The 11,673-nt window shown below is 37.6% G+C and overlaps 1 protein-coding gene and 1 non-coding gene across 2 annotated transcripts in view; both read right to left on the reverse strand.

Moving 5' to 3' along the window:
- Positions 1–207: 207 nt before the first annotated feature.
- On the reverse strand, positions 208–311 carry LOC126019914 (U6 spliceosomal RNA). Its single transcript, XR_007499523.1, has one exon. It is a non-coding gene; the product is annotated as a U6 spliceosomal RNA (small nuclear RNA).
- Positions 312–3,949: 3,638 nt separating this feature from the next.
- LOC126017934 (glycine N-acyltransferase-like) overlaps positions 3,950–11,673 on the reverse strand; it is an 11,319-nt gene continuing 3,595 nt past the window's right edge. Inside the window, exons 3-5 of the mRNA XM_049779998.1 lie at positions 7,204–7,330; positions 4,933–5,104; positions 3,950–4,389 (exon numbers count right to left, since the gene is read on the reverse strand). Of these exons, the coding sequence (XP_049635955.1) occupies positions 3,990–4,389; positions 4,933–5,104; positions 7,204–7,330 (699 nt within the window). The 3' untranslated portion in view covers positions 3,950–3,989. The remainder of the gene's footprint in view (positions 4,390–4,932; positions 5,105–7,203; positions 7,331–11,673) is intronic.

Here is an 11,673-nt window from a genome sequence, read left to right on the forward strand (position 1 = left end):
GTGAATACTATTACTTAGATATGAGTAAGAAAAGTGAAGATCAGAATAACTAAATGCCTACACAAATAGTCTGCATCATGAATGTCCACATTTCATATGGTTAATGCCAAAGTTACTATTCTCTCCAATATATTTTATATTATAAAAAAATTTCATTACTTCATTTTTTCTAACAGCTGAGTAGTACTGCATTGAGTAGCTGTACCAAAAACTATGGAACACTTTACAAATTTGCTTGTCATCCTTATACTGGGGCCATGCTAATCTTCTTTGTATTGTCCCAATTTTATTACATGCCTGCTGATGTGAGCATGTTCAGAAATATTTATATTTTTAATTCCTCAAATTATTTCTATCTCAGTAAGTAAAACCCTCTTTATCCATCACTCAGGACCAAAGTTGAGTTGGCATGTTTCACATCAAAATCATAAATAAGTCTTGCCAGCTCTACATTCAAAGGATACACCAATTGATTACTTCTTACTATAACTAGTCAAATCCCAGTTTTTTATACCAATAGCTATCAAATTGATTTTACTGTGTCCATTCTTGTCACTAGCACAGTGAATTTTCCAAGTGCTATTTAAACATATTTTTAAATTATAAAATTAAAAATTACAAAATTGAAAATAGCATCAGATTAGTGGACCTAGATGGTAAGAGATATTTAAATCCTATTTCTGGTTCTTTCATGAGAAACAGTTTAATTTCCCTGGCTTGCAGTGTCCCATATGTCAAATGATGTCATAATATGAAGAAAAAGTATTCTATGAGAGTTGAGGTAGCACAAAAACTATTGTAGGATGTTGCGAGGGATTGACTTGGTAGTCATAGCTGGGCTCCAGTGTGCTCTGACTGGACATTATAGAAATTTAGAATCAGACAAAGCCACTTTATTGATCATAATGGACAGAGGTCAAAATAATGTCCCTCCAACATCATACTTATAAAGACCAAAATCCCAAACAAGACATAACTAAGCACTTGCCTTTCCTATTGAGTAGAAGTGATAGATGCTTCTTTTCCAATAATTTTAACCTTAACTTATCTTTCTACCTCCTAGGCAAGAATGAGTGATAATAATACAATGATCCCTATTTCATGATACTGTCTAATCCTAAACAAAGCCCAGCTTTTATGAACTTTTCCCTAAAATACCAAACCCACACCTATAAACAATTTTTTTGGCATCTAAGACATCCAACTGTAGGTTACTATCCTAAGTAGTTAAACTTGTAACAAACTAATAAACTCAAATGTGTGACTAGGGGTATGTGTTACTGATCTTTGATTTAAGGAATCTATAATACATTTTTAAGAGATTTATTGTAGAGGCCAGAGAAATAGCATGGAGGTAAGTCATTTGCCTTGCATGCAGAAGGATGGTGGTTCGAATCTCAGCATCCCATATGGTTCCCTGAGACTGCCAGGAGCTATTTCTGAGCATAGAACCAGAAGTAACCCCTGAGCGCTGCCGGGAGTGACCAAAACCCCACTCTCAAAAAGAGATTTATTGTAAAACTTAAAGAGATAAAAGGTTGGGCCCGGAGAGATAGTACAGCGGCGTTTGCCTTGCAAGCAGCCAATCCAGGACCAAAGGTGGTTGGTTCGAATCCCAGTGTCCCATATGGTCCCCCGTGCCTGCCAGGAGCTATTTCTGAGCAGACAGCCAGGAGTAACCCCTGAACACCTCCGAGTGTGGCCCCAAAACAAAAACAAAAACAAAAACAAAAAAAAGGAGATAAAATGTTTAAATTATTTTATTGAAAGTGGGCTAATATAATTTTCTTTGCCTTCCACTGTTTTTTAAACATGAAAGAATCAAATAAATAAATAATGAAAATAATAGATAATAAAAATAAACAAGAAAATAAAGATAAAAATAAACCAGAAAATAAAGACATTCTATATTATTTCTCTCTGAATATAGACACATAGACAGACATATAAAACTACTGCCATATGAGGATATATTTTAACTTTGAAGAAATCCCTGAAGTATTTCATGGAGAACCTGTCTAGTGACTTTGGGTTCCTTTAACTGTTGTTTGCTTGGTGGTAGTCATAATGTAACATGAATTTCAAAGATAATGATGTATATCCGAATCTCAGATAATCTTATAAACCAGTGTATATTAATAAAATTCACAAAACTCATACCACATTAGAAACTGTACCAAAAGTATTCAAAGGGAAAGTGGTTTAAATAAATTATAGCACATCAAAAAGAAAAAAAAATATGTGCTGAGATTCTACTCTAGATCTACTGAATCAGAAAATCGAAGATGATGGTCTTAAAATTTATTTATTTATTTTCTTGATTTTGATCCTTGTCAGTGGTTCAAACCACTGGTGATGCCACCTCGCTGCAGTTCAGGGGTGACTCCTAGTGGTAAAAAGGCATTATGATTGAGCCCAGGCTTCCAGTAGGTAAAATATGCACCCTAACCCTTTGAAATACAACTCAGTGCAATCTTTCTTTAATTTTTAAAATAAAATAAATTTGCTAAGTGATTCTATTGCATTCTATTAACTACTATTTTTATCGTTAACCACTATTCTAAACTAGTAGCTCTCACTGGAAGTGATTCTGCCTCTAGTGAACATTTATCAATATCTGGATACATATTTTTAGTTGTCATACAGGGATGGAGAATACTCCTATTTTCTAATGGGTAAAGATCACGATCCAGGTAAATATTCTTTTTATTCTTTCTTTTTTCCATTCTGTATTATTTTTTAGGTAAATATTCTAAAACAAAGACTAAGAGCTGTCTTGTGTAAAATATTTATTGAGTCAATGTCATTAAATCCTGTTCTCCACTTACCTTCCACTCTAATGACTACCCAAGAGATAAATGTCGTTCATTTGTGTGTACAAGGGGGAAGGAAGAGGAGCTTTGTTCTAATGCCTAATTCTAGGCTTGATGAGTAAAAAGGGAACAAAGTCTTACTCCACATTTATTCCAATACTCTATTGCTGCTCAATTCATTTGGTTGGATGCTGGCTCTTCTGACACAAACACTTTTTCTTGCTAATTTCTCTCTACCAGAAAAGCATTTCTCAGTGCCAATAGCCATTCCCTCCAATGAGATGATTATGAACCTCATAGATTCAAGCATCCTGAAGGAATTTGTCATAGTCACAAATAGTGAGATAATTAGTGGAAGAATATATTGTGGTCCCATTCAACTTTATGTCATCTCCATTCATACCAGTCTTTTTGCATCTGGTTCTGCTTTCTTCTGCATTAAACTCAGTCTAAGCGCTCTGAATCACAGACTACTTAGCTTTAGTGTGTACATTCAGAAACAATCTCTTCCTTGTTTGAGAGATTTCAGAAGTTCAATTTTCAATATTAATTTAGAAAAAAATCATTTTTCCCAGGTATGGGAGTGAAGAGCTGAAAAACTGAACTAATTTAGTCTCCTTTTGTAACACTCTCCTCACCATATCACATATATTATATTTAATCTCACGTATATTTGTAAAGAATTTATGTGAAGTGCCTATCAGGTAGTTATCAGGGAGAAAGATAAACTCAGCCTCTTGATTGGAAGTCCTATGGTTTATAAATATGAAAAAAATCAATAGATAGAGAAAGGGATAAGTCACAATGCCAGTAAAAATTTCCCTTTCTTGGAAGTTTGAAAGGTTCCATCAACCCATACATGATGGATTTCCAGAAGACTTTTGGAGTAACAGGTAGCTGTTGATGATTCTGGAAGGGTGGGGAAAATAAGCTATATAGTGCCATTGATAAATTCAGCTTCTTACTAAAACCAGGGCAGGGACTCGAGGACAACATGAATGAAGACAGCTGGTGGGTATGTTAACCATTCATTCACACTGCTTCCTCAGAGTAAAAAGCACCAACTCATTTACTGATGACAAAAATTTATTCTTTTTCCTCAGGCCACCCATTCATTCTTTCACTCATAGACCCTGCATTAATCAACAGTAATTGTGGTGACCATTCAGTGCTATTTCATAGTGGTACACAGTGCCACTGGTTCCACTCAGAGGGCATTAACATAAAATGCAGATTATAACTCATTTTCTGCATTATTTTGTTGCTCTTATCTACATGAGAATAGACAGGGAAACCAAGTTTGTGCACAGTCTGAGTTTGATGATAGATGATATAAGAGATCAGACCGACACCTCGGTACTCAGGTAAGGTTCCTGCAATCCTTAATTCTCCTGTTTGATCCATCAAGTCCCAGGACACAGGGGACCCTTCTGGTCCCAGCAGACAAAATGTAGGGAAGGTCTGAATACAACGCTTGATGAACTTCTGGCTTCTCTCATTGCCACCAAAAAGCCAAAATTTATCCACCAAGGCGGCATGGTTAACATTCAAGGCTGAGAGTTTGAACATCTTGTTGCTGTGGAGATTTCAAAAGAAAAATAAATTTAGTGAGTGTGAAGATTTATTTGTTCTTATGCCTGTTTTTATTTTTTGGAGGAACAGAATAGAAATAGAATGGCTGTCTCAGATACAGGCAGGGGGTGGGGAAAGAGGGCGATGGAAGGCATTGGTGGTGGGAATGTTGCACTGGTGAAGGGGGATGTTCTTTTTATAATTGAAACCCAACTACAAACATGTTTGTAATCATGTGCTTAAATAAAGATATTATTAAAAACAAAAGACGAGAGGGAGGAGGAAGTAGCATGGGCCAGTTTGCTATCACAGAGAAAGAGAGAAGATTTTAGCAGAGAATGAGGAGGAGGGATAAGCCAGATCCCAGAGGTCACAATAATTGAGAGTTTTGAGATGAGAAGGCAAATATAAAGTTATTTAATAAGCCAGGGTTGTGGTGAGAATTATACACAAGATTTGAGAATTTGGACTCTATGAAGATCAGGATTAAAGTAGGAAGAGAAGAGGTGAGGCCATTTCAGTGCAAAGAGACTTGAATTTAACTCACATGGGCTTGGGTTTACCATCACCAGGGGATAATTTATTTATATCCATCAAGGAGGGAGCCAGGTTCTTTATGGTCTCTGATGCCATATAGAGGAAGTTCTGTGAACGCTTGATTTTGGAGGAATTAGTGGCTGCAAGATTTTGTATCACTTCATTCAGAGTGGATTGTGTACCTAGAATGAGATTACAGGGCACAGTAATGAATGAAATATTTTCTTACTCTAGGGAGGCCCTGGATCAAATAAGATTACCTGAGACACGCTGTTAGAAAACCTTGCTTCTAACTATGATGTTTCCAATGGAACCAAGATGGCATAAAAATGCTTTGAACAATTTTCCATGTGTCTCATTAGTGACATCATCTCCAGAAATGTATTGAATCATGGTCATGAGACTAATGATCATCAGAACACTGAAATCAAGTTTACAAAGATAAGGTGAATCTGATAAAAATTAATACATCAAAAAGCAACCAACATCTGCTGAGTACTTGCTATGTTATTGAATGGAAACTCATTTACCCTGTGGATAATAAATTTCAATTTTCCCATATATCCTTATATTATTTTTTTAGAATTATTCATGTTCTTGGGCAGGAGTAGGGCATTTGCTTTGCTTGCAGCTGACCGAGGATGGTGGTTCAAATCTCAGCATCCCGTATGGTTCCCTGAGCCAACCAGGAGCTATTTCTGAGCACAGAGCTAGGAGTAATCCCTGAGCACCGCCAGGTATGACTCAAAAACTCAACCTCCCTCAAAAATAGAATTATTCATGCTCTTGACCATATGCTACTTTTTTTTCCATTCATGGCAAAGTGTAAATTGGATACAGGAGAGGACCTAAAGTGCTTTTTCACTGGTGTGTATCTTTCTATACTTCTGCACTCTAGTGAGTATATATCACATGAATAGGCATCTATAAGCTAGTGAAGTCATATGGTCATGTCATACCATTATCTTAAGTAACAGCCAAAATTCAAAGTTAGATTTTCATTCTGAGATTCAAGTGAATCCATGATAGAAGTAGACAAGACCTATCTATGAAGCTCAATTCAGATAGTTGAATATAAGAATATAGGTTTTCTATGAGGCAAAATGTGGCAGAGGGATTTTGGGCTACAACTAGCAATGCTTAGCTTTTGGCTCTATGGTAAGGGGTTCCTTGAGGTGGTATTCTCAGGACTATGTGTGGTGCTGAGAACTGAAATGGAGTTAGCTGTGTGCAAGGCATTTACTTTATCTAGTGTGTCCAAATGCGGCAAGTTAACTTATACACCTACGTATACTGCTAAGTGAAACTATGTTCAGCTTTTTATTTAATGTTCTCAATTCCTCTATTTAAATGTTATCTTTAAATTTTTAAAAATTTTTAACATTTTTTTATTGAAACCAACGTGAATTACAAGTCTTTCACAGTTGTATTTCAGGCTCATAGTAACAATAAATTAGGGCCATTCCCACACCAGTGTTGACCTCCCTCCACCATTGTTCCCAGAATGCATCCTGTTAAGTATATGGAGGCCTTTATAATATTTCTCTTCAATGTCAGTTTCCCTGCCTGCTTTCCCACCTATGACCTTCCAGGTGGAGGGCGCCATACAGATCCTAATAAATAGGTAAATAAATCAGGATCTTTTGGGGCAGTTAGCTGGTGGGCTCTGGTTTTTTGGAGTTGCTAGCAGGTTGACAAAGGATTCTGTGTACAACTTTTTCACCCTTTTACCCTCCTGTCTGTGTGGATTATTTGCAGCTAATAAATATTACCAGGATCGCTTCCCCATCCTAGGGAATAGGGGAGTGGGATTCTCTTTCTCTCTCTGGGAGCTCTTTGAGGATCCATCATCAACCAGTCTAGAGAAAATATAACCTTGCAGCATCCCATACCTCCATCCTTAGGCCTGCAGGTAGAGGGCCTTATTCTGGAAAACACTTGGTAACTTCAACAATTGTCCTCCCAGGCCTGTTTCATGCTATGTTCATTGCTGTCATTATTATTCCCAGAGTGGAAGTTCCCAGGAGAAACTGCCCTGGAACCCAGTCATCCTAAAGGGATCTTAGACAGCCCTATGAAAGAATTCCTTGGATCTTAAGAAATTACATGATATTTTCCAATGTGATAAACATTGATGACAAGTTTTGAGGATGTTTCCCACTTTTTTATAAGTGTTCTTGCACCTGAGTCAAATATCTGACAGAAAACAAAGAATCGGAAAGAAAATTGTTCAGGACAGAGAAGCACAGAACAAAATCCAGAGGAAATGCCTCCATCTTACCTTGGATCTGCAAAGTCTGTTTCCAGTTGATGACATCTGGGGAACTAAGGAATTCCTGGCAATTCTTGACGTCCTTGGAGTATATTTGATAGGTATTGGTGTAGTGATCAAGGTCATCTGTCATGTCCTGTTATGTTTTGCAGAAAAGGTACAAAAGAAATTCTTTATAATTTATTATAATCATTAAGAATTTTTTCTTATACCTTTGTAATATTAAGTACTTTGTGATAATGGTATCATATTAATATATTGCCTTTTATTTTAGTCATTTATATATTGGAGCCAGAATGAAAGATTATTCAATTTATGATTTCAAAATAATACTATTTGTTTATAGTCGATGTTTCATTTTTTTGTTATATACCCAATGGTGTCCCCAGGGTTACTGTTAGCTCAGTGTTCAATGCTATTTCTGATGATTTTCAGGGGCCCATGTGATATTGGGGTTTGAATCTAGGCTTTCCTCAGGCAAACCACATTGAGTTATCTCTGATCCCAGTGCTGTTGTTTAACAATATATTGCAGTGTTAGAGAAAGTTATACATTTACTAAATATATTAAGATTTTCTAATTAAAGAGAAACACAGCTATGTAGAAAATATCTCCAAGACTCCCAAAGTGCTTATCAGGAAAAAGAGAGAGAGAGCAATTTGCCAAATGAGAAGCACTTATTAGGCTCTTTTGTTTGTTTGTTTGTTTGTTTTTGGGCCATACCTGATGACGCTCAGGGGTTACTCCTGGCTATGCGCTCGGAAGTCGCGCCTGGCTTGGGGGACCATATGGGACACCAGGGGATGGAACCGCGGTCCGTCCTAGGCTAGCGCTGGCAAGGCAGACACCTTACCTCTAGTGCCACCATGCCGGCCCCACCTATTAAGCTCTTATCAAATTATTTGGTTTTTTTTGTTTTTTTTTTGTTTTTTTTGGTTTTTGGGCCACACCCGGTAACGCTCAGGGGTTACTCCTGGCTATGTGCTCAGAAGTCGCTCCTGGCTTGGGGGGCCATATGGGACACCGGGGGATCGAACCGCGGTCCGTCCAAGGCTAGCGCAGGCAAGGCAGGCACCTTACCTTTAGCGCCACCGCCCGGCCCGCTCTTATCAAATTATTAAATATAAATGTAGTTATTGGAAAGATAGAGACACACAAATGTTTTCCACAATAGTTTGAGCATTAAAACCTATTTATTTATTTATTGGTTTTGGGGCCACACCCAGTATCCCTCAGGGTTTACTCCTAACTCTATGCTCAGAAAGTGCTCCTGGTAGGCTCGAGGGACCATATGGGATACTGGGGATCAAACTTGGATTCGTCTTGGGTTGACCATGTACAAGACAAATGCCCTATGGCTGTGTTATCACTCCAGCCTTAGAACGTTTTAAAATAATTGGACAATGATATTAATAAGTCAGCAACAGTATTACTAATACATTTTCCCCTTAAGATTGCATTTAAAATAGAAGATGCAAACTTTCTTTCAGTTTTTATTCTTAATATACGTTTTATCTAAAGTATTGTTAACTTAGTATTCTTTAAAAATAACTATTCTAGTACAGTGGGTAGGGTGCTAGCCTTGCAGGTAGCTTGCCAGGTATTGAATCATTATTTCTAAGTGCAGAGCCAGGAGTTATACCTCGACATTTCCAGGTGTGATCCCAAAACTAAAAACAAAAAAACAATAAAACTAAACAACTATTACATGTGTAATATATGTATATATATATATATATATATATAGTATAATTGTCGTGAGGGTTTTAGTATAAGCTTAGGGATTTGGACATTTACATGTATTAATATTTTTAAAATTTTTATTAAAAGTGGAAGTAACAGTAGATTAACTATTATATAATGTTAATATGCACATTACATTATATTATATTAATACTATATAAAATATAATATATATCATATATATGATATATGCATATATACTATGGGGAGCTACACCTGACAGTGTTCAAGGACTACTACCAGTTCTCTGCTTCTTTTCTTTAAGGTGGCTCCTTGAGGTACTTAGGCAATATGTAGTGTTTAGGGCTACAAACCAGGTCTCTTGCATATAAAGCACACACTAAACTCATTGAATTGTCTCTGGCCTGACATCTGATGTTTGTTAGTATCTAAGGTTCAGTTTCTACTCATTATTTTTGGTAACTATTGTTTTATTGACATATGTATTTATTTTTTGTATGTGTTCATTGGCTTTGCTTATCTATCTTCCTTCTATGAGTGAGAACCTATGATATTTTTCCTCTTCTGACTTCTTTCTCTTAACATGATATTCTAAAGTTACTGTATTTTCTGGTCTATAAGGTGACTTTTCAACCCATGTAAAACTTCTTAAAAGTCGAGGGTCATCTTATATGCTGGTATATGGTATGCTGAAACTTATTCCAGCTTCAGGGACGAGTGATCCTCCCTCCTCTTACTGCCACATCCCATCCAGCTTCCAGGCATCATCACTTCAGGCGTATGCTTGTCTTGATTCATTTTTCAGGGCACTCAGAGGAACTGAGTTACTGAGCGCTGCATCCCATCCAGCCACCAGGTGTCATCGCTGGTATGAGGCTTTCTGGTGCTCAGTTCTCAGCTTGTCCTGATTCATCTTTCAGGGCACACAGAGGGGCTGAGTTACTGAGTGCTGCATCCTATCCAGCCACTGGGTGTTATCACTGGTATGCAGCTTTCTGGTGCTCAGTCCTCTGCTCTGCCTTATGGGACACAGAGGAGGTTCTCTGTCTCCCTCTAGCCGTCCTATTAATCATTGCACCCAGCCAGCTGCTCTTGGAGGAGGTCCCACTCCCTGCTCTCATGTAGATCACAATTAAAAAATCACAGTCACTCACTACAAATGACAAATGTAAAATGATTGTTGGCACTCCAAAGTCTAGCTTTGTTAAACGTATACTATTAACCTTTGAGGGTTCTACTCTTTTTCTCTTATGTTTTTAAATTTCCATTTGGTGTGCTTTAAAAGAGAAGTAGTCAGCCCTGTGCAAAACAGAAGCCCTATCCACTGTGCTATTTGCTATTGCTCTGGCCTCCAGATCTGTTAAATTTTCAGCTTTCTTTTTATTTTTTGGGGTGCAGGGTACACACCTGGTGGTATTCAGTGATTATTCCTAGTTCTGTGCTTAAGAAATCACTCCTGGCTCAGAGGACTATATAGAATGCTGGGGATCAAACCTGCTTCCATCCTGGGTCAGCTACATGCAAGGCAAACACCCTAACCACTATGTACCACTCCAACCCTGATTTTAACCTTTCATTCCATGTACTTTCCAATATAATCTCACATTCAGAAATTTTCTTTTTATTTGACAACAATTTCTTTCACTGTGCAGAGCTTTTAGTTAGATGTATGTACTTTGGCTTTTGTTTCCCTTGCTGTTGGGAAAGTGATAACTGAGCTACAACATTACTATGCAAAAGATCTTGTTTTTCTAAACACAATAAATCAGCAGCAAGAAAAATTAAGAAAACATTGATGATTCATGATTTCTCTTAAAGCCATTTTACAGCTTCACACTTTACCTTTATAAGTTTCATGGTGTAGAATAACAGACAGCTACTGGCTGCTTATAATGTGTTGACTTCTTTTTTTTGGGGGGGGGCACACCCGTTTGATGCTCAGGGGTTACTCCTGGCTAGGCGCTCAGAAATTGCCCTTGGCTTGGGGGGACCATATGGGACACCGGTGGATCAAACCGCGGTCGCGATCTTTCCTTGGCTAGCGCTTGCAAGGCAGACACCTTACCTCTAGCGCCACCTCGCCGGCCCCTAATGTGTTGATTTCTTAGTCAAATCCTGTTTGGATGAAATCTTCACCAAACCCATCTAGAGGAAGATTATGTCTCTAAACTCCATAGTTTAATCTGTCTATCTGTCTGTATTTTGCATATCCTCTTGTTCACTCAAGACTAATAACTTAATTGCTGATCTCTTTCCCTGAAGGCTGAAAGTTGTTTTTTCGAAAAATTTTTGTATAGTACAGTGATTAACCAATACACCAACACAAAACACAAAACACCAATACTGTGTTCACTCCATCCAGTGTTCGCCATCAGTGATCTTCTCTTCACCAGTGCCCCCCATTCTGCACCTACAACCCTAGTCAGCCCCCTTGCAGACACAAATTTACTTCATATTGTTTGTTAGGAAAGAATAATGGAATTATCAAAACCTAGATCAACAAGGTCAATTTGAAATAATTGTTATATCTCCCCCTTGTATTACTAAAGTTAGGTATCTAAGGATTTATTGGGCTGTGGTTGGTGCTAGTTGAGTCTTCTGTGGTTCCTGTTTAAACTCAATGAACTTGGTATATTTTGTGTAATTTTTCCACCAGATTTCCTGTGATACAACTGAACTTATGATGACATTCTTGAGGTTGCACTCAGTCATAGAGGACCAGGATCTTTAAGATCAAAAAGAAATTTGGTGGCTTGGGTGTTTGATAAGGTTGAG

The sequence above is a fragment of the Suncus etruscus genome, chromosome 9 (genome assembly GCF_024139225.1).
Source record: "Suncus etruscus isolate mSunEtr1 chromosome 9, mSunEtr1.pri.cur, whole genome shotgun sequence".
Lineage (NCBI taxonomy): Eukaryota > Metazoa > Chordata > Mammalia > Eulipotyphla > Soricidae > Suncus > Suncus etruscus.